The sequence below is a fragment of the Mustela erminea genome, chromosome 8 (assembly GCF_009829155.1).
Source record: "Mustela erminea isolate mMusErm1 chromosome 8, mMusErm1.Pri, whole genome shotgun sequence".
In the NCBI taxonomy this organism is placed as follows: Eukaryota; Metazoa; Chordata; class Mammalia; order Carnivora; family Mustelidae; genus Mustela; species Mustela erminea.
The window spans coordinates 32,632,270-32,659,646 of NC_045621.1; the positions used below are offsets into that span (position 1 = coordinate 32,632,270).

General features: G+C 37.9%; 1 protein-coding gene across 1 annotated transcript; it reads right to left on the reverse strand.

Moving 5' to 3' along the window:
- Nucleotides 1-19,589: 19,589 nt before the first annotated feature.
- On the reverse strand, nt 19,590-24,985 carry SCG2 (secretogranin II). The gene is made up of 2 exons (XM_032354966.1): nt 24,828-24,985; nt 19,590-21,875 (listed from the first exon to the last, which is right to left on the reverse strand). The coding sequence occupies exon 2, from the start codon at nt 21,859-21,861 to the stop codon at nt 20,005-20,007; it is 1,857 nt and encodes a 618-aa protein (XP_032210857.1). The 5' UTR covers nt 21,862-21,875; nt 24,828-24,985; the 3' UTR covers nt 19,590-20,004.
- Nucleotides 24,986-27,377: the final 2,392 nt, after the last annotated feature.

Genomic DNA, 27,377 nt, shown 5'->3' on the forward strand with positions numbered 1-27,377 from the left:
CTGGAGAATTACAAGTAGGATAATGAGCTGTCAATCAAAGAAGCATTTTAGAGAGTGGGAGAAAAGAAATTTGGAAACAGAGACAGGCACAAGACCATGAAGAACCTTACAATGCCAAGATATCTCATAAATTATGAACACTTCATCTCCTAGATTATGAGGAATCATTAAAAACTTTTAAACAATGGAGTGATATATTTAGATTGGGTAAAATTCATATTCAAGAGGATGGTTTGAAGTGGGGGTCAATTTGAATGCAAGGAGAATAGGTGAGAATCTATTAAACAGAGATAAGATGAGGCTTGCTTAATCTGCGACAGTACCGTGGGAATGGAAAGGGGAATAATAATTAAAGATAAATTTCAGATATAGAATCTATAATATTTGTAGGTATAACTTTCAAGAGGAAAAATGGTGACAGTTTGATAAAGGGCCACAGTTATTGTCTTCTTTTTATCTAGGTCCCTTTGCAATGTGACTTTAAGGCATCTTCCATCAACTGTAGATCCTTTCTCCACCCTTTGAACCCAGGCCGGCTCCATGGCTTGCTCTCACCTAGGTGCAGATGTGACACTGTGCCACTTCCAAATGTAGACCTCCTTGCTCTGGAGACTGATGTGTTTCACTCTATTCCTTCCTAAAAATCCCACTAACACAACTCTGAATGTTCTTTTGAAGGCTTAAATACTCATAGGCATCGGGAGAAGCAAAGCATCAGAAATGACAAAAATACTGGCATTAAATTAGTTAACTAGTTTTCTATTAAAATGCATAGTTACATGGACATTAAATTGGCTTAATTCATTTGCAAAGTCCTTTGGTTCATGGAACTAACACATTAACAACTATTACTTGGGAAAAAAATTTAAATCATTTTAAATGAAAAGTCATGATAATGTAACTAAATCTTCTACAGCTACACCTATTAAACAATTGTCTTAGAGCACAGTGTCCACAAAACAATGACTGAGTTTTGAAATAGTTGCTGATGTTACTTCAGGAGATTTTTGTCTTCTAGTTTTCTTATGGCCAGTTTTATTACTAGAGTTCCCATGGTGGGTGATAATTGTGGGCAACATTTTGAGCAAATTAAAAGTTGATTATCAACTTTCTTGAGAAATAGAAATTTAACAACCAATTTATTATTAAGCATTCACTCTTATTCTTTGGCTCATTTCTGTTTTAAAGGTTTATTGTGAAAGTTTAAAAAACATCACCAGACAAAATAAGCATCTGATAACTTGCAATATATAATAAATTATAAATCATAAATCATAGCAAGAATGTTCTAATAACTTTCTAAGCATTCTATGCATAATAATAGTCTCTATTTCCCACACATATATATGTTCACCTAACCTATAATTTCTGGTTTCCCATTGACCCCCAAACCCTACAAAGTGGCAATTGGGCAACTTTCTGAATCACATAGTTCACAGCCAAGATCATGGCATCCCTGGGTAGTACAACTAAAGCTATCAAGGGCAACAGTTTCAGGTGTTTCTTGAACCACCATCTGAAACTGGGAAGAGTTGGCTTCCCCTAACCTCTTGTGTGGGTATACTTGGTTCATCTTCAGGCATCCTTCATGCTGTTTTTGAAAGGAAAGTTGTTGCTACCTTACATCTAGAAAAGGTTGGAAAAGAGAAATGAGTTACTGCTAATTTTCTATCAAGATTCAACCATATGTTAAAGAATTCTGTTCTCTACACAGGAATCTCAAAACCATGTAATCATGGCATAAGTTAGAAGTACACAGTAGAGGTCTAATGAAACCCATCCCAACTTATTTTTATGTAACTTCTAATTAAACACATTATTAAAAAATGAAAAATTCAAGGGGTGCCTGGGTGGCTCAGTCAGTTAAGCATATGATTTTCGTTCAGGTCGTGGGATTTAGCCCATATCCGGCTCCCTACTCAGCGTCTGCGTCTCTCTCTCTTCCCCTCTCTCAAATAAATAAACAAAATCTTTTTTAAAAAGGAAAAAATTCAAGCAATGTTAAATAGAAAAGACACCAGGACAAAAGACTCAAACCCATACTGCTCTCAGTAAGCCGGGACATTGGGTTTTCCATTTTGAGCCCCCTATTGCCCATCCCCAGCTCTGGAGACATTTGCATAGATCAAGGACTCAGGCTCCAGATGCAGGTAGCAGAACTAGGCAATAAATACCATGCAAGCCACTGGAAGTAGAATCACTGGTGATTTTCACACTTAGGCTCTCTGTCCCAGCAGCTACAGTTGCTTTCTCTTTGATGACTAACACTTAGGCTAGATAGGTTATAAGTCCTCACTATCAAGGTACTCCATTAATACCTCATTGCGTATAAAATGTTTAAGGACCTAATGTGTTCAAAGACACATATAAGGCACTCTTGTTGTCCCAGAGGCAGCTCTGAGTCATGTCTTATGGGAGCATATATATGTATGATGTGGGAAAAGTATAGAAAAAAAAATTCTTCCTCCTTTACTTCCTTTTTAAATCAATTTATTTTTTCAGATAGATAGCCTCATATTCTCACTCTTCTCATCTCTGAAAGAATTGTTTGTTCCCATTAATCTCAGGAAGTTGCTCATCAGAATGAGGTACAAAAGATGGGACAGAGACCATGTTCATAGTATGCTATTAGATTAATTAATTCTGTGGACCTTATAACAAAAAGTGCTGTTCTTCCTGATGTCTATTACCTAGCAATGATTTCACGAGTCACCTATTTGTTCCTTTTAAAATAAATAGAGTTGATTCCCATAGGGTCAGGATGTGATTCCAGAACCATGGATAGGTTCCCACAAGACCTTTGCACTTTCACACCCACCATGTCCCTATCACTCTTAAAGAAGACTGAATAATGCTTCTGAAAAAAGAAAATACAGTAGAATTGTTTCCTCTTTTCTTATTCCCATCCCAAACCAACAGTTGTATTCTCCGGAGTAAGAGAAAGCTTTTATACAGAACATTTAGAGGCATTAAGAAGGGCATCTGGGGCACCTGGGTTGCTCAGTGGGTTATACCTCTCTCTGTCTTCAGCTCAGGTCATGATCTCAAGGTCCTGGGATCGAGCCCCGCATTGGGCTCTCTGCTCAGCGGGGAGCCTGCTTCCCCTTCTCTCTCTGCCTGCCTCTCTGCCTACTTGTGATCTCTCTCTCTCTCTGTCAAATAAATAAATAAAATCCTAAAAAAAAAAAAAAAAAAGAAGGGCATCTAACCCCACTCACTAAATATTTGGTGTCAAGGGAATGCATTTTCAGGGATTTAAACCTTTCATTCCACCATTAGAGATAAATGTGAATCCAGGTAAATCCTCCTAGAGAGGAACAGATACAACAGCTTACAATGACAACAGTGTCTTCATAGATAAGATATTCATAGACATGTAAATACTTCTGGGTGTGTCTATAAATCATCTAGTTCATGGCTGTTTTTATAAATGAGGAAACTAAGATTAGATGTAAAAGTGCTGTCATACACAGTTGTGACCAGGGCATGGACTTAAGTCTTCTGATTGCTACCCCATTGTTCTTAGAATAAGAAGATAAAAGGGAGCCAGGAAGATATGGGCAGCAGTGGAAGACAGAAAGGGATCCTAGAAAGAGAAAGGGGAAAAAATAAAAAATCTGGTCATATCCTCCAAAAAATCCATTTATGTCTCAATCACCTCAGACTAATATAAGATCAGCAGGAGTAATAGGGTCACAGGAGCACATCTGCGCTCTCCCATACCCAATTCAGAAACAGTATGTTCCTGGATCTTGCTATTCAAACTGTAGGACTCAGTCCAGACCAGTCACCAAGACCAACCACCACAATAGCTTCATTCAGGAGCTTGTTAGATGTACAATCTCAGGACCCACCCCAGACATACTGACCCAGAATCTGCATTTTAACAGGATCTCCAGGTGATTCATGTACACATCAAAGTATAAACAGCACTGGACCAGGACACAGGGAGAGATGAGGTACACGAGCAGCAACTCACACTTACCACAGACACTGCTACCAGCATCACCCTTTAGCAGAAACCAGGGCCAACCTCTGGCTAACATAGCACCTCAGTATCTTAAGACCCCAATTCCAAGGATTTTTTATATTTCCCCAGAATCCTCAAATAGGGTAAAGGGAGAATCTTGATGCCTAAAGTGGGGGGGAGGCCACCAAAAACTGGACAGTTTGAATAAAAGCTTCTAGGATTTTATAGGTGTGTTGATAACTTAGTTCTGTTTTTGATTTGATGTGATGTGTTTGTTTTGTTGCTTTGTTTATTCATATAAAGTTTTTGTATTTACTTCATGAAGCAGGCAAATTAAAACTGTCGCAGACTGACTATCCCCTAAATGCCTCGTTCCTTCTCTTCCATAGTATACATCTATTTTGTTTTTTCTTTCCCCAAATAAGCACTTTTACAAGGTAGTTGCCCTAATTAGATTGTGGACCTCTTAAAGGCAAAATTTCATTTTATCTTTGTCACCCTAACAGTCAGTGCCCTTCATTTAACGAACAACCAATAATGAATGATTTAATTAGCAAAATGAAAATGAATAAATGAATGGATTAAAGCAGAGAAATGTAGAATGGATGAATGAAATAGGAAGCAAAGTTCTCATTCTCCTGGCTTCGGCTCCAATATCCTGTTCTCATTTCTCCTATGGGTTCACCTAGTCACATGACTCCTGAGCTTCAGGTCGCTGCATTCCATTACAGAGAGTCAGCTAGGCTGTCGAAATGGTGTTGTGCCCTGGGATGCAGTAAGAACGTATGAGCTACAATCTGTAACATGCAATCAATAAATCATATTACTTTGAAATTCTCAGGTGAGAGTCACCATCCAATAGGCTTTAACTGCATGGCCCCAATTTTCTTTCTTACACTCTGTTATTGATTTACAATATATATGCATGGGAAGACACATATTATCAAAGAAAAGGGAAGGGAAATAGCAATTTTTTTCTCTTTCCCACAACACTCACAACCACAAAAAAAAAAGGTAATAAAAAAAGTAAACTCTTAAAAATAACCATCTCGTAGAAGTACTTTGACAAACTCATGGCAAAAAATGCTCTTTTTTTGTAGCTATTTGCTGGCAGCACATCATGACTCTAAAAGTAATAATAGGCCTCCTGGGTGGCTCAGTTGGTTAAGTAACTACATGCAGGTCAGGTCATGATCCTGGAGTCCTGGGATCAAGTCCCACATTAGGCTCCCAGCTCCACAAGGAGTCTGTTTCTCCCTCAAACCTTCTCCCCTTTCATGCTCTCTCTTTCTTTCTCTCTCTCAAATAAATAAATAAAATCTTAAAAAAATAAATAAATAAAAGTAATAACGACACCAATGACAGGGTCACAAAATTTAATTTACATTTATATAAAATAAGAAAATAGAAAATATTTTGCTGTTAACTATCCCACTCATCTTCCTGAGCCTTCATCACTGGGTCACCAGAAAAACAAACTAACCTGATGTTCAATACAATAATTTTAATAGTCTTTTCAGGAAATAACCTTGCCAGTTCGTGAGTAAGATGGTATGGTGTCCTGGCCACTGCTGCCTATGCAGGACTATTCTTTTTTTTTTTTTTTATAAACATATATTTTTATCCCCAGGGGTGCAGGTCTGTGAATCACCAGGTTTACACACTTCACAGCACTCACCAAAGCACATACCCTCCTCAATGTCCATAATCCCACCCCCTTCTCCTAAACCCCCTCCCCCCAGCAACCCTCAGTTTGTTTTGTGAGATTAAGAGTCACTTATGGTTTGTCTCCCTCCCAATCCCATCTTGTTTCATTGATTCTTCTCCTACCCACTTAAGCCCCCATGTTGCATCACCACTTTCTCATATCAGGGAGATCATATGATAGTTGTCTTTCTCTGCTTGACTTATTTCGCTAGGCATGATACACTCTAGTTCCATCCATGTTGTCGCAAATGGCAAGATTTCATTTCTTTTGATGGCTGCATAGTATTCCGTTGTGTATATATACCACATCTTCTTGATCCATTCATCTGTTGATGGACATCTAGGTTCTTTCCATAGTTTGGCTATTGTGGACATTGCTGCTATAAACATTCGGGTGCATGTGCCCCTTTGGATCACTACGTTTGTATCTTTAGGGTAAATACTCAATAGTGCAATTGCTGGGTCATAGGGAAGTTCTATTTTCAACATTTTGAGGAACCTCCATGCTGTTTTCCAGAGTGGCTGCACCAGCTTGCATTCCCACCAACAGTGTAGGAGGGTTCCCCTTTCTCCACATCCTCGCCAGCATCTGTCATTTCCTGACTTGTTGATTTTAGCCATTCTGACTGGTGTGAGGTGATATCTCATTGTGGTTTTGATTTGTATTTCCCTGATTATGCAGGACTATTCTAAGAGAGAAGGCATTCTCTGAAGTGTTTCACTGGATCAGCAGTGACTTCCATATCTGTATCTCAGTCTTGCAGCTTCCCCTACTCATCCTGCTTCCTCCCTTTGGAGGAGGTAGATGAGAGGTCATAACCATTTGTTGACTCATGAATGGACCTGGCAGTAAGAGGTTCTTCACTTTCTCCCCTGCTCTTGGAATGTATACTTTGTTTGCCTCCTGCTCCCACAGTGGGAGCTGTTCCCAGGACATGGCCTTCAAAGAGTTAGGTGCTGTTGAGACCATCAAGACTAACGGTACCTGAGCCTGATCAAGGTCTCTATATGATCTTTTAAGATTCTGACAAGCAGATGCCGAAACCTACTCATCTCACTGCCCAAGACAAGCCCTGTATGTAAGTTTCCTTGCTTATTAAACCCGCCACCTACCAGTTTGGAGTGGCCAGCCTCCTTCTTCAGTCTCTCCTTGCCCTGCATTTGCTGAGGCCAGTTTCATATTTTACCCAGGAAGCCCCCAAACGTACAAACCAACACTTCTTTTTCTTTCGGAGGTAACACCCAATGAACATATTGTACCACTACGTCCATCTCGGGGTCTGCTTCTTGGAGCACTGTTCTGGCATTCTGGAATAAAGCCACTTGCCCAACTGAAGGCCACTTGCCCTGTTGGTTATCCAGGCTGATCTAACTCACAGTCTGATCTCTCCAAGTTTTTCAGAGATTAATAACTGCTCTGGTAATAATTCAGTCTCATCTCAGCTTCCCCCAGACTGCCATGTCCTTCATGGCCTCAAACCTGGCAGTCCCATAAGGCAATAGATATATACAGGCATGAAATATTCAAAGTTCCAAGAAATTCTATTTCATAGCATCCATTTATATATTCTTAGGGAAAAAACTCTGATTAGCTTGACTTCAATCACATACTTGTCCCTGAGCCATCACTAAAAACAAGAAGATGGGCTACCATGATTGATAAAACTCAAGACTCCACATGGCTTTGTGGTTGTAAGTGAGAAGGTACCACAATTATTAGGCCCAACACATATCCAGGAAATGGGGAGAGTCAGCCCCCAAAGTGTGGTGGTATGACAAGAAGAAAGAGGAAATAGGACGCTAAGCATAAAATAACAAAAAAAAAAAGTATAGTTTCTCACTACATATTCCCTGTCCTTAAGAAATTCAATATTTCATCATAGAGTTACACATAAACAGGAAATTACAACAGTATGCTCTATGTGCTATTGAAGGAGTAATTACTACAAAGAAGAAAAAAGACTGACTCTGGGAGGATTGTGAAGGCAACATGTATGAGGAGGGAAATAAAATAAAACAATATCTGGAAAGTCTTCCCAAAGTTGTAGCTCAAAGAGTGAACAGAAGCTTGGGAGAAAGACAAGACGGAGGACCATCCAGATGAAGAGAATGGAGTCTGACAGGTCACTGAGATATGAAACATCATGGAACATCCTTCCTCCACTGAAATCCCCACTGGAGCATCTCCATGTGCATAGTGTCCACACATCTCTAGTCCCCAAATACTTCCAGTTTACAACAAATAAGAAGAAACTATGCATTTAAGAAATCAGGCTTACTTAGCTCTTCATAGCTATTTTTCTTTAACTTCAAAGCCACAGCTTCGTGCATAAGATGCAAGTTATTATTTCAGTCAGGTAAAAGAAAGAAAATAATTCCATATGAAGAAAGAATGCAGAAGGCATATTAGGTGATATTAGCAATTATTAAACTTACTAATATTTTAAATATGTAGAACAAATTATCAGTATACTAATGTATATTTACATATGTGGACATGTAAGATTAACATACATGGAGTATATCACACGAGTCTGTTCATTATGTGCACACCTTTTTAATGTACATACATATGTACATATATATAACATATTCATGTACATTGTCACACATATTATATATCATATATCAAATATTTACATATATCATATTAAAAGGCATTTTTGAGATAGACTCAAAGGTGAACATTTTAAATTATACTGAATTCTGTTCTTTAGTGGTTCCAATTATCATAAAGTGTGAGTATATCCAAACATACACATTTTTAAAAAATTAAACCTTTCTCCACATCCCCTCCAACACATGTTGTTTCCTGTCTTGCTAATTTTGGCCGTTCTAACTGGTGTAAGGTGATATCTCAATGTGGTTTTAATTTGAATCTCCCTGATGGCTAGTGATGAACATTTTTTCATGTGTCTGATAGCCATTTGTATGTCTTCATTGGAGAAGTGTCTGTTCATATCTTCTGCCCATTTTTTGATGTGATTATCTGTTTTGTGTGTGTTGAGTTTGAGGAGTTCTTTATAGATCCTGGATATCAACCTTTTGTTTGTACTGTCATTTGCAAATATCTTCTCCCATTCCGAGGGTTGCCTCTTTGTTTTCTTGACTGTTTCCTTTGCTGTGCAGAAGCTTTTGATTTTGATGAAGTCCCAAAAGTTTATTTTTGCTTTTGTTTCCTTTACCTTTGGAGCCATATCTTGAAAGAAGTTGCTGCGGCTGATATCAAAGAGATTACTGCCTATGTTCTCCTCTAGGATTCTGATGGATTCCTGTCTCACATTGACGTCTTTTATCCATTTTGAGTTTATCTTTGTGTACAGTGTAAGAGAATGGTGGGAATGCAAGTTGGTGCAGCCTCTTTGGAGAACAGTGTGGAGATTCCTCAAGAAATTAAAAATAGAGCTTCCCTATGACCCTGCAATTGCAATACTGGGTATTTACCCCAAAGATACAGATGTCGTAAAAAGAAGGGCCATCTGTACCCCAATGTTTATAGCAGCAATGGCCATGGTCGCCAAACTGTGGAAAGAACCAAGATGCCCTTCAACGGATGAATGGATAAGGAAGATGTGGTCCATATACACTATGGAGTATTATGCCTCCATCAGAAAGGACAAATACCCAAATTTTGTAGCAAAATGGACGGGACTGGAGGAGATTATGCTGAGTGAAATAAGTCAAGTAGAGAGAGTCAAGTATCATATGGTTTCACTTATTTGTGGAGCATAACAAATAGCATGGAGAACATGGGGAGTTAAAGAGGAGAAGGGAGTTGGGGGAAATTGGAAGGGGAGGTGACCATGAGAGACTATGGACTCTGAAAAACAATCTGAGGGGTTTGAAGTGGCAGGGGGGTGGGAGGTTGGGGGAACCCAGTGGTGGGTATTAGAGAGGGCATGGATTGCATGGAGCACTAGGTGTGGTGCAAGAATAATGAATACTGTTATGCTGAAAATAAATTTAAAAAATAGTACAACATAAAAAAAAGAAAAAAATTAAACCTTTAATTTAGCTCTAACTGGATAGGAATAGAAATAAAGAGCACAAAATTAGAAACTCTTCTAATTCATTTTCTGTGGATGCAACTTTCCATAAATAATGAGTCTTACCAGAATTAAATCTTAAGCTCAAAAAATAAAAAGCACAGATGATGCTTACTTCGTCTAAAACTTTGTAAAGGAGGCTAAGCCACCACAGAGGCTCAGGTGGGCACTGTCACCTTCTTATTTTCATTTTTTTAAAAATGCAGGAAGCCTGAAGTTTAAAGCACAAAATTGCTTCCACCAGGCTCATGAATTTTGAAACACCTCCTGCACGGCGCTGATTTCACATTGCAGAATGGTTCAATGCTGTAACCCTGACTCTCCTGCTACCATAGCAACCTGTTGGTTCAAAATGAATTGAACTGTGGGATTATCACTAAGGGGGAGATGGGAGGGGTTTCTGCCTTATTTATTTTTTAGTCAGTTCACTGTGCAATACCTATGAATGGAACAACCAAAAAGGAATGATTGTGTTGTTTCTTTTAAAATCTACATTGCATTTTCAAAACATCGTGGTTCGTAGATATCCGTATAACGTCTATAGAGGTTAATTTATCATTGCATCATCAGTGGGATGTAGAGAACAAATAAAATCAAAATTAAAGTCTTTATCATCTCGTTGAAAATTCATTGTAAAGAAAAGATGGAATTTGGAGCAGTGTGTAGAAAGGATAATCATATGAAACTCGAACTTGATCTCATTAGTTTTCCCTGAACTTCAGCATGAATTGGGATTTTAAGCTTAAAATAAACCTGAAGTGTTGGTTTATGCCACCTACAGACTTCTGAACATTTCAGTTCCCATGAAATGGCCCCAGTTAAATTGGAACCCATGACAGATGAAATCAGAACTTGTTGCTTCATCAGACAGCACTTTTTCAAAAATAGCTGCAGCAGGAGAAGTAATCCTGTTTGTAAATGGAGGAAAAGTGCTTTCACAACATGGTCAATTTTTGTGGAAATACATTATGTGTGTCCTTTATATCCCTCTTTTTACATAATGTCTAATACTAGGTTGCAACATTTCAAATGGTTAGTAATTATTGTTGATTAATTGATTGGGGAGTTCTGCCATATATCTAGAAACTACTTGTTCTAGGCATTGTAAAGCCACTTCACAGAGTTCACTGATAAATCCTTGCAACAGCCCTACAAGGTGAACATAATCCCTACCTCAGATCCAAGCAGATTAAGTGCCTGACCAAATGAAGGAGCAAAGCCAGGATTTGACTCAGTTTTGTTTTGTTTTGTTTTGTTTATTAGCCCAAAAGCCTCTTCTCCTAGTAAATGTTCCAAGGCCTTAGGTAGGTCAGAAGACTTCCTAGAACTAAAATCTGAATAGGCTTGAAGCTGTGATATAGGAATTGATGCTCCAGGCAATATGAGAAAACCTAGATTAGTATGTGGCAGTCCAGACTCACCTTATCATACATGTGTGAAAACTCAATTGCTTGAAACAGCAAGCTCTTGAGTGTCTCTAGGTGTCAGGATTAGGAATATGCCAGCTAAAAAGGGATGCCCATATGGGAATCTAGGGTTGGACTCAAACTCAAATTCAGTTAAATATTAAATTAGATATTCTTTAAAGCATAAACCGTGGGACCATTCTGAGATTTCACACCAAGGTTAAAGAGCCCCTTCAATGACCATGTGGGATGCACAGTAAGAAATCCATTTCCCTCTTTTCTGTTAAACGAGCTGAGGGTACAAGGACATGTGAGCAGACTCCATAAAGCACAAAACAACAAAGAAGAAAGTACGCTTGATAACATCTGTACGTTTATTCACCACATAGCTATTGAGTAGCTCACTTGAGAGAGACAGAGGTTGGACACCGTAGAGGATATTGAGAGGATATTCAGAGCAGGCTCCTGATTTCAGAGCTTATAATTCAACAGATGAGGCAGACAGGTCAACATGACTAACCATGGCTACGTGGCACAACAAAAGAAATAAACATTGAAGGTAAACGAAAATCACTATGAGAGCCGAGGAAAAGGAGGAATCAGTGCACTCTTAATGGGACAGCAGCATGTCCACTAAACCTTGAATAACGACTACAGTGTTGGAAAAGTCTATCAGACTGAGGAAGCAAAAGCATTGAGATATCAATATGTCTTGAAGCAACAGAAAGAACCAAGGTGGTTATTACATCATTATGTCTTAAGCCCAGACTGTAGCCCTTCCTTCACCCAACCCTTCTGCCCAATCATCCACTGTTCCCCAGTGATGATCAGAAGTCACATCAATGATAATGATTTAATGAAAGGGCTTCAAGGGGGGGAAAAAAAGAGTCTAACAATAGAACAAACCTCAAGTTATTGACAATATATTTCTTACTTGAAAATGTCCTGAGTTTGGCTATTGTGGAAATAAGTCAAGCAGAGAAAGACAACTATCATATGATCTCCCTGATATGAGGAAGTGGTGATGCAACATGGGGGCTTAAGTGGGTAGAAGAAGAATCAATGAAACAAGATGGGATTGGGAGGGAGACAAACCATAAGTGACTCTTAATCTCACAAAACAAACTGAGGGTTGCTGGGGGGAGGGGGTTTGGGAGAAGGGGGTGGGATTATGGACATTGGGGAGGGTATGTGCTTTGGTGAGTGCTGTGAAGTGTGTAAACCTGGTGATTCACAGACCTGTACCCCTGGGGATAAAAATATATGTTTATAAAAAATAAAAAATTAAAAAAAAAAAAAAGAAAAAGAAAATGTCCTGAGAACAGTAGACAGAGTGGCTATGGGCTTATGTAAATGATATGGAAATTAACTATAAATACACATGCAGGTTTGGCCCTCCAGAAAAACTTGCTGAAGATTGCTATAATAAACCCTCTAAAAGGTATATACTGTCTGAACACTTGCAGACAAATTGTCATCTTTGTTCCAAATCAAAAGACTTCAACTCTCCAGGAAAACTCCACTGGCGTTTCAATTCCTGGTTCTTTTCAACCATCAGAAGTTTCCTGATCAAAACCCATGGGGCTTCTTAGCCTTCCAACTGTCAGGAATAATAGTCACAGCACAAATAGCTTTAGCTGTAGTAGCAATGTATTTGCACTGGCATAGCTTATATCAGCATGTGACTAATCTCCATAGCATTTCTAATAACAGTAATCTTCTTCTATGGAGTAAAATAACTATAATTCCTACCTATATTGATAAAAATACCAAAATAGCTATAATTTTGTAGTGCTAGAAAACAACACCATCTCAAAGGATTGCCTAATCATGGCATAGGCCCTTCTGATAATGCTTCAGTTGGAGAACTCTCTGGATCCACTTGTCACAAACTGACAACTTCTATCTATCTCTTCCTGCTAAGTAACCTAAGTAACTGATCTTCAGTGCTCCTGTTATGTTCCCTTTAGGCAAAGATGAAGGACTTGGTAAGGAAGGACACTGAAATCTGGATCAGGAATTTTATTTCATTAATTTCATTATCTAAAAATTTTAAGTGGGTCCTAAATCTGTACTGATGTAATAACTGTTTCTTTGTTCTTTCAACTAGGATTTACCTTGTTTTATTGCTCAAGACTATTGCCTCTCATTTCCAACTCATTGATTTCATTGATAACTAGTTTCTATGCACTTTCTGGGGAGTTAGAGGTGCAACCATGAATAAAGCAAACAACAGCTACCTCCAGATAGATCATATTCTAGTGGCAGAGGAGTGGGCAGTAAATAAGATAACACTATAAACTAAGAATGCTAAATGTAGAGAGCCTCTGGGTGGCTCAGTCAGTTAAGGGTCCAGCTCTCATTCTCAAATCAAGTCTTGAACTCAGGGTGGTGAGTTCAAGTCTCAGCTTGGGCTCCATGCTGGGTGTGGAGCCTATTTAAAAAAAAAAAAGAAAGGAAAGAATGTTCAGTGTAGTGTGTGGTAAAGGAAAGGGTCAAGCAGGAAAAGTATGTAGAAGTTGAAATTTGAGGAGGAGTGGCATTAAGAAGTCAATATTTTTGCCAAAAACTTAAAATAGGTGAGGGAGAAAAACATGCAGGTGTTTTGGGAAATAGCACTTCTGAAAGAGGAAACAAAAATGGGAAAGTATTGAGGTGGGAGTATGCTTGGCATATTCAAGGAACTGAGAAGGCCAGTGCCCATAGAAAGGAGAGCATAATGAAGAGAGTACTAGGAAATGAGTTCAGAGCCAGACCAGGTATGCACTGATAGATCACAGCAGTAACTTTGGCTCTCACTCCTGGGTATCATCAAGATACCTAGATCCTGATCTGGTTTATAATTGGGTCATGTTGGTTGCTGTGTTCAGATTTCACTGAAAGGAGAACGGAAGCAGGGAAAACAAATAGGAAGATATTCCAATAACCCAGGTGAGAGATGATCATAATTTATAGCATGTTGGTGATAATGGAGGTGGTAGGAAGATGGATTGTAGATCTATTTTGAAGTCAAAACAATAGGATTGGATGCCAGTTGATGAATGAGTTATAAGATAAAGAGAAGAGTTAGGGACAAAAACATAGGTTTTGGTATGAAGAAGTCAAATGAAAAAGTCTGTGAGAGGGGATGGAAGTTTGTCAAGGGGAGGGAAACCAGGGCTTCTTCTATGGTCAAGTTACATGTGAGATATCTATTGGATATCCTATGGGGATGTCATCTAGTCAGTTGAAGTAAAGAGTGTGGAGTTCAGGGAAACATTATGGGCTGGACATACAGATTCACCTAAGGAATGAGAGCAGAAGGAAAGAGAGGAATTCCAAGGTCTGAGTGCCAGCTTCCAATGTTCAGAGGTTGAAGAGATTTAAAAAAAAAAAAAAAAAAAAAAAAGACAGTAAAGGATAAGAGAAAGAGTAGCCAATGAAGTAGTGGGAGAGCCAAGCATGTGCAGTGGCCTGAATACCAAGAAAATAAGGTGTTTAACAATGCCAAATGCTGCTAGAACAAGTTAGATAAGGACTTTGACTTGATCATCGTACCTAGCAATATAGAAGTCATTGCTGATCTCAACAGGAGCCGTTTCTGTGGAGAAGTAGAAGTAGAAACCTGACTGAAGGTTTGAGATGTGAGAAAAGAATTTGGTTAAGTACACACAACTCTTTAAAAAGTTTTGGTGTTTATTATTTCCCCCAGGGAAGAATAGGCATGAAGCATTGGTATAAGGGCAGGCAGAATCAGAAGTTCTTGCTTGCTTCTTAGGTGTTTCATTGGTTTTGCAGGTGAAAGAAATTGCAAACTATTTGTATGTTGACAAAGATCATCCAGTAGAGAGAACAAAGCTGATGCACAAAAAAGGGGAGAATTTCTCAAGCAAGTTTCTCAAGTAAGCAAGAGGGCAGAATTGAGTGCACCGGTGGAAGGTTTGATAAAGATGGAAGTACCGTTACCCACAAGAGCAGGAAAGCAGAGAATGTATCACCACAGAGGAAGAGAGGTAAACAGAAATGAAGATGATAGGGAGCCTGGGGGGATTCAGTTGATTGTCTGCCTTTGGCTCAGGTCATAATCCCGGGGTCCTGGGATTGAGCCCTGCATCTGGCTCCTTGCTCAGCAGGGAGCCTGCTTCTCCCTATCCCTCCGCCTGCCAATCCCCTTGCTTGTTCTCTCTCTTTCTTTCTCTGTCAAATAAATAAATAAAATATTTTTTAAAATGGAGATGGGACTCTGTAGACCTTCTCTTCAGATGGCTTCATTTTTCTCAGTGAAACGGGAAGCAAGGTAATCATGTGCATATAGATTGTGGAGGCAGGGTTGAATATTTGTGGTTAGAGGGAAAGTATGAAATTACTATCTAAGGGAAAGAGCCTGAGTAGACATGGGTATGTTAGAGTTCCAGCACAGCATTATGGACCACATGAATTTAAAGTGATATCAGTGTGGTTGTGTGTCTTTCACCTGCGATGTTCAGTTGTAGGAGAAAAGGTAAGAGTGGGCAGAGAATTGGACTTCACTAGAATTCCTAGATTAACAAAGAAACTACAATGAAACACAAGAGAGTTAAGGTTTACAAGGAGTATAATGATGAAACCATGAAATTTAAGACTGGCAAGGCGGGCGGTGAAGAATAAAGAGGATGGGAGAGAGTAGAAAGATGGTAGGTCCATGGATAACATCTCATGTGTGGGTGTGGGTGTATTAGAACTCAGGTCCTAGAGGAAGTGCACTGGAAATATAGAAGGTAGACGTTAAGAGTAAAATGTTTAGGATTTAGATTTAGGTTAGGTCGCAGTTATTGCCAAGAAGAAGACCTGTAAGTAAATAGCTGATGGAGGCTGGTGACTGGAAAGGATTGGAAAGATCGTCTTCAGGGATATTGAAATGGACAAGTATTATGAAGGAGCAGTGTTAAAAGAAGTGAAGGGAGCAGGAACTACTATCTTTAACAGGTGAGTCAGCTGGAGCAGGGAATGAATGCAACAACCAGGGGTCATGGGTGGGTACTGAATGACACATGACATTCAAAGTACCAAATCAATAGGTTGTACATCTTAAATTTATACAAGGTTATTTGTCAAATATATTTCATTTTTTAAGGCCATTATTTGGCTGTTCCAGATGTCCAACATTTTAGCTTGAACTTTACTTGGATTTTATGACCCTTTATTCATCTTTTTAATATATCTTACTTGAATTGGTTTTACTTCCATATTCTCCTCTAGGATTCTGATGGATTCCTGTCTCACGTTGAGGTCTTTTATCCATTTTGAGTTTATCTTTGTGTACGGTGTAAAAGAATGGTCGAGTTTCATTCTTCTACATATAGCTGCCCAGTTTTCCCAGCACCATTTATTGAAGAGACTGTCTTTTTTCCACTGTATATTTTTTCCTGTTTTGTCGAAGATTATTTGACCATAGAGTTGAGGGTCCATATCTGGGCTCTCTACTCTGTTCCACTGGTCTATGTGTCTATTTTTATGCCAGTACCATGCTGTCTTGGTGATCACAGCTTTGTAGTAAAGCTTGAAATCAGGTAACGTGATGCCCCCAGTTTTATTTTTGTTTTTCAACATTTCCTTAGCAATTTGGGGTCTCTTCTGATTCCATACAAACTTTAGGATTATTTGCTCCAGCTCTTTGAAAAATACCGGTGGAACTTTGATCGGAATGACATTAAAAGTATAGATTGCTCTAGGCAGCATGTGCATCTAAGATAATTTTCACGAATGAGAAATCTGTATATTAACACACACACACACACAAACACACACAGAAAACTTGAAAAAATAATGTCTCATAAGTAGCAAAAAAGAGTAAGGAAGAATTTCAAGGGCAACGGCAACCTCAGAGGAGAGAGGAAAGCTTCCTTTAGAGCAAGAAAGTAAAGAGAATATTCAGAGAAAATGTTGAGGATGCAGGAGATTTTGCTGATGATTGACCTTAAATATCAAAGGACATAATAAAAACAAAAGTCATATAATATGGAAAAGAATAGGAACTGGGGTCAGAAAAGGTGATATAAAAGGTTTAATGGGGTTTGAGTGTGGCAAATGAGGAATAACTTGGAAGTTTTGTCATAAAGGGTGCAATCAGGTTACTCCTAATTGTTCCTGAGGCAGGTAGTATAGAACAGCTGTGAGTGCTAAGGGGACAGAAGGCTGGAAAGTGGGGGACCTTGGCAAGAGCATAGAGATTGCTAGGCTTCTATCTGACTTCCAGTGGAGGCATGGACCCCCACAAGGGGTGCAGTCTTAGTGCCCAGGCAATTTCTTCTTCTTGCAGTGATAGCCTGCAGAGGACATCTGTTTGGAGAGCTCAGACTACTCCCTGACTTCTGCTGAAGGAGGCTTCTGGGCAGACAAAGAGGCTGTGTTGCTCTAATCCCAATTAATTTGTCATTTACATTCTTAAATGGTACTTAGAGCTTTCTGTCTTACACTAGCGAGCAATGTACTAAAGCACTTCTGAAAAAAATCATTGGATCAGAAATAAATCTGATGACTCAGTAGCTGGGGATTTGATGGTATTATAAAAAAGGTAGAGTTGCTTGCTGACTGGTGTTAGAAATAAGTCAGGCAAAGAATATACATCCCAAATTAAAGTAGCTCCCCAATGGCCAATCCTGATGCCTACAATGTCATCTTAGAGAATCATGGAATTTCAAGTCTGAGACTTTAAGAAAAAAAAGTACCACATGGTAGCAGAATGAATGCATGGTTTGCCATCCCACTGATTTGTGTGTAAATTCCAGCCTGGAGACACAGCTGTAGCATGTCCAGGAGCATGTGTTCAATTCTTAACCTCTGGATAAAATGTCTAAACATCAGTGAAAGCATTTCTGTTGGGTGGAGTCATGTACCACATTCTTATTCCTGCTTAGGGTTGGCATGGAAATAGTCACAGGGTTGACTTAGAATACTAGGAATGACTTCCTGCATGAAACAGGAAGTTGAAAAGAATATATAAAGGGCAGAAAATACATGTGGACATCTGCCAAGCATGGCATACAGTATGTACCTAAACCTTAAACCACTCAAATATCCTGGATCTCCCCATAATCTTCAATTCATAGTACTGTCTAGTGAGGTAGTCTCTATATTGAAAGTATTTGAGTAAAGCATTTAGTATTAATTGATTAGGTGTTAATTAGAAACAGTGTAAAGGTAATTTATCTCTAACATCTCTTCCACTTAACAGATTCTAGACTTCCACAAAATTGTGTGATAATTTAAAAAAGAGTCTAGGCAAAATTATGAAGTAGAAAAACCTACATTCTGTGTTTTCCTCAATGTATGCAGGCCCTCTTCTTGCCTTCTGACCCTTCAAGGATCGCCTCCCCTCCCTACCCCTGGCACATGCATGCACATTCACACACACACACACACACACACACACACACACACCACAGGTGTGTCACTTGGAAGTAACCCACACTGAGACCTCATGAGTCTCTTACCAACCCACTTCCAAAGTCCCAACTCAGCTGACAGGGCACTTCCCATAGAGACAATGTAGTGAAGTGATGAAGAACTCAGGCTTTGGTAACTCATAACACCAAGTAACTTTGGGGACGTTACTTAACCTTTCTGAGTTTTGCTTCTCTTCATGTAAAACAGTGATAATAAGAGACCCTTGACAGTGTTACGGTACAGACTAAATGAGGTAAAGTGTTTAGTACAGTGCCTGGTACATAATAGGCATCCAGTAAATAGTAATTATTTATTTCCTTGTTTCTTTTATGACTATTACTGTTGTGTTGCTATGTAATATTCTTGTGTGCTGCTGCCTTTGTGGTTGTTGTTGATTCCCTGTTGATATGTTAGGATGCTGATATCATTCCCCAACATGATATACATTGTAACAATCACAAACTGCGTAGACCTCAGGATTCTCTCAAGGACTAAGACAAAAGAGAAGGCAACTGGTGTTTTCCACTGTGCCTGTACTCATTCACTTACCCGACAGTTTGAGGGTCCTTTAGCCGCTCTCAAATCATACAAAAGAGGCATCAGCCTTGTCTTCTGAGGACCAGGGTGATCTGGAAATAGGTAGGTCCCTTCCAAGTCTGTAGTTATTTCTGATTGCCCTGAATGAAGCTTCCCCCCCCAAAGCTGGTTATGGGTATGGAAGACTTAAATGTATTTATTTATTTCTAAATCAAGGGTGCAAGGTATAACTATGACAATAGAAGTCTTATTCCATAAATCATATGTGTGAGAAAAACCATAAGCAGGTGTTAAGCAGTGGGCTGTTAGAGGACATTGCATTCTATAAGCACATAGCATAATAATATGTTTACAATTATTTCTTACCTGGATTGGCTGTGGAAGATAAAGATCTTCTCTTTGGGCTCCATAGTCCTTGTCTCTGGTTTCCAGAATGAATAGTCCACAGTTGTCAAGAAATAACATTTATTAATCAACAATTAAACACAGAATAGAAAAGGCCTTGTGAATAAAACTATATATTTGTAATGCTTTATTTTTTTTGCTCCAGAACTTCACAAAACACTACAGACAGTAACAAAATAATTCAATAGATATTAAAAACTTTCAAGAGAATTGTAGGACACTCTTTATCATAAGTGAGCATCAACAATGCCACAGCCAATAAATACACTATAAACACTATCACAGATATCTTTCTTGAATAAGGAATATGATTAATTTTTTTTATCCAGAAGTCATAACATTGACACATATCCATACACAAGAGAACAGCTCAGAGTAAGTGAAGCAGATACCCCAGTGTAATGGAATCATCTGCCTGTACATCATTTAAAGATATTACAGTGTTAACAGGATAGAAGTCAACACACTAAAGAGAAATGTTGGGGTTTTCTTGGGGTTGGAGGAATAAAGTAGGGCAATTAATGAACTCTTACATATTTTCCATTGCTCTCTTAGCAATATGCTCCCTTCCCTTTTCTGCCTTTTCTTGGTTGAGGTATTCCAACACTTTCATTAATAGATCTTCATCCAAGTACTGTCTGTTTGGGGAATCATCATTCTTTGGGGGCCCCACAGGGAGCCTTTTGCTTACCGAGGCCAGTTTGTCAGTTTCCTGAGAGTTGCCTTGATTGAAATGCTCTTTGATGGCCTGTTCGATTTGGTCCTCATCCTGTAGATTATCTTCGGATGAGACTTGACTTGGAACTCGCTTCATCTGGTTTGAATTCATGATCTCAGGGTATTTCACTAGCATCCTGGCCAAGTACTCTCCTAATTCTTGATCCTTGTCATTCAGGTTTTCATATGCCATTTGCCTGTTCTCCACATCTGGCATCCAGGCACCTTTAGGAAGCTGGTTTGCTCTAGATCTTCCAGGACCATAGGGGAGTCTTGGCAGAACTTTCTCTCGGTTATACTGACCAGGAAAATATGGAGGCTTTTGGTTTGCTGCACTCTCCACCCCTAAAAGATTTAAAATGTCCTCAATAGTGAGCCCATCTGGTAGGGTCTCTGCCACAGCTCGACCAGGTGTTTTGGAATAGCTATTCTTGGAGAGCATTTTATTTTGGAACAGGTCTGGACGGTCTACATCGACCTCTGAGATGTCATCTAGGTCAACAGGAAGTTCAACCTCCTGCTCTGGTTCCACAGATCCATTTGGCTTCTCTCCAGTTTTCAGCATGTCAATTAAGTCTTCAGGGGGTATCTGTAAATTCCTTGAGATCTCAATCAGCTGATAAATAGACTGAGAATCAAGTGGTTTCTCAAAAAGCCTGGTTGTTCTTTCCCCGTTCTGCCCATTCTGTGATCTCCCACTACCTGCAGCATTCACTAACCTTTTCAGATATGCAATTACTTTGGAGACATCATCTGAGAGTTGGTCTTTACTCTCCTTCCGGACATCTCCATCTTGGAGGCCCAGCTGCCCTGAGCGCTTCACTTCATTATTGATTTGTTCATTTTTTTCTGCATTCTCTGTGCTGTCTCTTACCTCTTCCTGGGTTTGACTCTCCACCTTTTCTTCTACTGGGTTCCAATCTTCTCCCCCAACCACATCTTCATAGGCAATGTTATTGGCCTTGTAGATGTCATCTTCATCATCTGTGTAAAGTTTTTGTTCCTCATCAACTCTCTCACGCTTCTGGTTGTTTGGTCCCGTCAGTTTCCCCAACTCCTGGAACACAGACTCTAGTGTGGCAAGACTTTGAGGAGTATATTGTTCCTCTACTATTTCATTTGTGCGTTTAAAGGGGTTATCCCTGGAATTCTCTTCATACATAGGAGGGAATCGCATGTGCTTGAGCTTCCTCTCTGGCCACTGCTGAGTCTCGTAATCATCAGGCATGTCCATTGGAAAGTTCTTTTCTGAATTCAAGGTGTAGGGCTTTTCTTTTGGTGTAGACTGAGGCTCATTCTCAGCCTGTCTCAAAGCCTCAAGTATTATTCTCATCCATTCATCTTCACTCAGGGAATCCCTTGTATTTTCTGGCAAGTGACTTTCATCCCCATTTTCTTTTTTCTGAAGGGGAACAGAGACACCTTGGTAGGGACTGTAGTCTGGGCTGTTTTCTTCTTTGTGAGCTTGTTGTCGGAGTTTTTCTATGTATTCTAAAGCTCTGATCATTTCAGGACTGGGAAACTTTTGGACGTTTTCCAACCTGAGATCTGGTTCCTTCTGAAGCAGCTGGTTTCTCTGAAACGAAGCTGCTTCATCCCCAGAAATGAGGAAAATTAAAGGGATGAGAGAGAGGGCTGCTCCAAGCCAGTGAGTCTTAGCTTCTGCCATGTTTGAAAGATGTCCTTAAAGCATAGAAAATATGAGTTAATAGAAATGAAAAACTAGAAGACACTATAGCAAAAGAAGTAACTGACCATTGAGGGAAAACATATAGCAGACATTATTTCACATTAAACTTAAGATGACTCTTTTTAAAAGCCATACATATTTCCTATATAACCCCCACAACTAACTACAAGAATCTAGCACAACTGTTATTCAATTGCATCAAGTTTGCATGGCATTCACTTTGTTGAAATAATAACAAAAACACTGATAATCAGGTCTCTCAAATTTTATTTTTTAATTTACAAAACAAGTAGTTAGTTTTTTAGTATGCATTCGCTGTTTAATAAAAAATTTCTAAGCTGATTTTTAGTTCTCTTGTATGACATACTTATTATAATCATTGGCCAAAAAAAAAAATTAGTTGGTTTAATTTAAAACGTGCATGTACACACACACACACACACACACACACACACACACACTGATTTCTTTATGGTTGTATAAAAAATCATGTGGTTTAGTTCCTGAAATGTCCATCGAATTTTGTTGTAGAAATACCACAGCAGTGATATTATATATGATGAAGTAATACAGCATCTTAATGTCAATCATACTGTATCATACTTGTGGATGGTCTATATACATACATTCTTCAGAAATAATGTATTCTCACTCTGACACCAAACCCAACTGACAATTTTAAAATTTCTGTATCTTAATAGCCTCCAGAACATTCTCTGGTCCCAGCTAGTAGGCTAACCTAGTAAGTTTCTGTGTAAATTTACTGAAAAAGTAAACTTTTAAAATATTTGTGTTCCATATTTCTACTAATCATTTTATTTGTGACTGTATTGCAAAATGCAATCATAGTTATATTTTTCATCAGCCTTCAAGAATGCATAGTAAATAATAACAGATGCTACAGAGAGAACATAAGTTTTCTTAACCAGTCTATTTCTGAACTTGTGAGTGTTCAGATGCAGCTTGACTTATGTCTGTGTCTATTTTGGTGTGGACCTGTGAAATCTTAAATGACTCATACTGTTAGAAGATCTTAAAATAACCACTATGTAACTTCCAATTTAGATAAACACAGACGATATGTTGAATTCTTCCTACTTAAAAGTCTTCATTCATTTTTTCCTCCAATGCTTTATAATCTCACGTATGAATTAGCAAGGGAATTGTTTTTTACATGTTTTACATTCAGCTTGCTAACATTGAAAGACTTTTAATATTTGCAGTTTTTTGCAAATAAATATGAGGAAAGCTCACAAATTTGTTCATGATATCTTACTTGCATCATGATTTTGTGACATATAAGCTTAGTTTAGTGGGTATGATGATATTCTGTTAGCTTAGATATCAATTGTAGAAAATATCATTTTTCATCATTTGGTATTTAAGTAATGCTTTCAGTTTTTAGACCCTAACAGTGGTTGCAGTTAAAGAAATTTCTTTAGCATAAATGCATATAATCATTGAAATAATTTCCATTAATTAGACTTAATTTACTGAAAGAAAAAGATCTTTAAAGGCATGTCAGAGAAAACTTCAGAAATATTTACTATGAATTTAAGTTTACAATATGAAATTTTATTCATAGATTCTTAGATTCAAGTAAACATACATTATCATTTTGTCTTTATATTTTTTCAGGATGAATTTATTTTTATCTATTTTCAACATTGGCATTTGAAATAGTAATTTTAAGAACCTTAGTGAACTTATTTTCTTCAAAACAATTATCTTAGGGTATTCTTAACATGAGTTACATGCTTGTCTTTAAAATCATTATCTTATAAAAGATCTTTATCTTGTAGATTGGCTTTCCTATGGAATTGGGGCAGAATACTTAATGCAGGTATTTAAACCACAGCCTAATATATGCTATCCTCTGGTTATATATAAGATTTCAGTTTGGATGACATAGTTATTGCCTTTGAGTAAGACTCAAGGGATTTCTTTCCCAGGTAGCAGTTCTTCTATATACTAAAGAAGGTTTCAACAGCTCTAATATCCTATGTACAATTTGAACTACTGCTTTGTAAGCTAAGCTAAAACGTCTATTCTATTGAAATTAAGACTGGAACCCTGACAAATACAGGGGGGTATATCTAATTTGAGCAATTCCACTAGTTAAGATACAGAAAAAAGAAACATGTCCCATTTGTTCAACAAAATATTCTACAACCTCACAACCTCTTTCAACCAAAACATAATAATAATAGCTTACAGAGTTATAAAGGTTTTGCTCATGGTAATTCAAAATTATCAACTCTCTGTAATTCACAGTCATATCCAAACTCTAACCCAAGATAATATTGCACCCTGAATTAAAAAAAAAAAAATTGTTCTCAAGATAATTCTAATCTTTCTTTCCTGGGACTAAAACTAGGAAATAACAATATAAGCCCTTTCAGAGCATATCAGTTCAGAAAATAATTTTATATAGTTTATTAATTCTGAGGTCTTATAAATATCAGAGGAAAAAAGAAGAACTAGTTCCAAAATTGGTTGTCTCTATGACTAATGTGTTTAACAGCCTTCAAATGATTGCAAACCTACTGCTAATAATATTAAACATATAAATTATATCTCTGGCTTTGTATCTAGTTTTTAAGAGAAGAAACAATACATTAAGGAGAGAAACAAAATATCAGGCTTAGTTAACTTTACATTAATATGGGTATTGACACTAAAATCCTTAACTTTTCCACACTTCTTAGATATGGTTATCCAAATAGCATGATGGTTATAAATATCCAACAGCAAGTGGTATAAATCATAGATTCAATTCTATATGTACAAATATAGTGTCCTTACATTGGCTGAAGAGCAGCAGGTTGTTATTCAGTTATTCTATACATATAAGATGGACAGTCTTTTTCTTTTTTAGCTAGGAATTAAGGAAAAAACACGTAATTTAGAACTTTCCAGTAAATTGAATGGAAAAGCGGTCTTACCTCCTTTTTATATGGCAAAGGAGGTCCACAGCATGTTCCTCCCAGTCCGCCCGGTGAGCTGCTCGGGGCCGTTTCAGCACCCGGACAGCTCCTCGGCTTATAGGGAGCCGCCGCGCCTGACTCCGCACTGCCACACTGACGTCACCGGGCTCAGCCACAAACCCGAGCACAAGCGAGTTTTTTCAAAGAACGGAGAGAAAATAATCATTTTATATGTTCAAGGGGTGGGAAAGTGCTGCATGCTTACGCCACCTGTCTTTTCGTGGCAAAAATTGCAGTTTTTTTTCCATCAAAATTTTTGAGTCTTGAAATAAAGTACTCTGCACAATTTCCCTTAGAAATAAAGAAATCTGTCAGACAGACATGGCTAATTGAAATATAATCTCATCTGTGTTCTAATATCTTGTGATAAATGTTTCTAGTTGCTGTTGTTTTTGTCGTTATAAAAAGAGTTTTACACACAAGGACTTTTTTTCTACATTGCCCACAAAGAAATTACATTACCATTCCCTGGTATATACTCCAAGAGGAATGGAAGGCACATTATTAATATGAAAAGTCATATTTCATATCATGAACAGAAGTAGCAGTGTTTTCAAACTCACATTTATTTGAATAGAAAAGAAATTTTTCTCTTTTTTATATGATAACAAACTTTAAGGCTCTAGTGAGTTGGAATTTTGTGCTAGAGCTTCAGTATAATTTTGAAGCAGCTATTTTCAGTTCTACTAGTTGATAATTCTATATGAATCTGTTGGTATTTTTTACAATATCTATCTCAAAAAGGGAGACTTAAAGGTTGAATGTTAATGAAAATACTTCCATTAAATAAAAAATGGATTTTTTTACTGTTAGAGAAAAATGCGACACATATGTAATGGGGATGCAACTGTATTGAGAGGAATAGCTATAAATATTTTTATTTTCCTATGGAATCAGATGAATTGAATACCTTTCAGAAATGTGCCAAATCCAGGGAATAATATTTAGTTAACACCCAACCTTTTAGATTTGTAATTCATGACCAGTGTCCTGCTTTGCTAGATAACATGATTATTTATTTTAATAATTCATGTAGGTCTAAATTTTTAACTATTTTATAAAAGATGTGTTTCCTAAAACCTGTGTGTTTTGAAATATACTTAAAGTATGAAAAGAATCTTACTGTATAAGATTTTATATCTTGGTTAAATGAATAATCAGCTATTGATTTGTCTGTTCAATAAGTTGCAATGCCTACTAATCACCAGATACAAAGATGAATTATATATGTATGTTAGCTTATATATGACATCATATCTATACATATGTATGTATGAGAGCTTCTATGACATCATATATGTATGACTATATATATGGCTCTTTATATATACTTTTGAGGACCCTTTAGTCCGATGGCGATGACAAACAGATTATTTTTATATAAATTGGAAAGCACTAAGAAAGAGGTTAGCCAGTAGTGTTTGGGAAGCACTGTAGCGAGCCTTGAGTTCCATCTACAAATTCAAGTGAAAAATTTCAAGGGGAAAAAAGCCTCCTGAGAAAAGAAGTCTTTCCTAAGATATCTCATTATTGGGCTTTATTAAAATGATTTCTAACTATGTTAGGTAAACCACAGTACTCTTGAAATCCTCAAAGGAATAGGAATAGTTTAAAATATTAGGGGAAAACAATCTTTGGGAAAATGAACCTTGACTTTTCCTTTCTTCTTTCCTTCCTTCCTTCCTTCCCTCCTTCCTTCCCTGCTCTCCTATTGAAAATATTTGACTTTTCTAAATGACCAGACCACCATGGGTTGACATGGAGCTCATACAGTCTGAGACTGAAATCCTATGGCCAATTCATCCAATATTTTCATGTGCCACAATGAGTTTTTAGAGCAAGATCAAGTGCTAGGTTAGAGAAAAGGTTGAAATCTCCCATGCCTTTCTCAACCACTATCTCAATGATGTCAGCTTTTTTGCTGATATTTTTGTTAGCTTTATATACATAATAACATTTTCTTTAATCTTGATAAATATTTAAGTCACTCTGAGTTTGACCTAATTTGTTTTCTAGTAGTTCTGTGTGGCCAGTTGAACTAACCAGGACCAACACTGCCCTGAGAAAATTCTGCAAGTTTAATCTTGAAGGATCGAATTGGTTCAACGAATTGGTCTCAAGAGCTCTCAAGGAAGTCACTCTTGACAAGGCTAGCTCAGCAATTGAACTTTTTTGACAAGAACCAGAGGCTATTGTTCTTCTAAGGCCCCAAAGTCAATCTCTTTCCTAAAGTTAATCATCTAAAATCCACATAGAACCTCATTCAAAAATTCCAGTTAAGATGTCAGGAGGCAGCTGCTGGGATGGACAGGCTCCATCAGCTACAGGTGTGGGAAGAGTAATGAGCCCTATGCAGGTAACTGAATTCCTGCTTACTGTATGATACTATGATAAGTAGCTATCATTTATTGAGTTCCATTATGTTCCAAGCACTGTGGTTGGAACTTTTACAACCTAATTTAATCCTCATGTAACTACAACAGATGGGTTTTTTTCTCCATTTTGCAG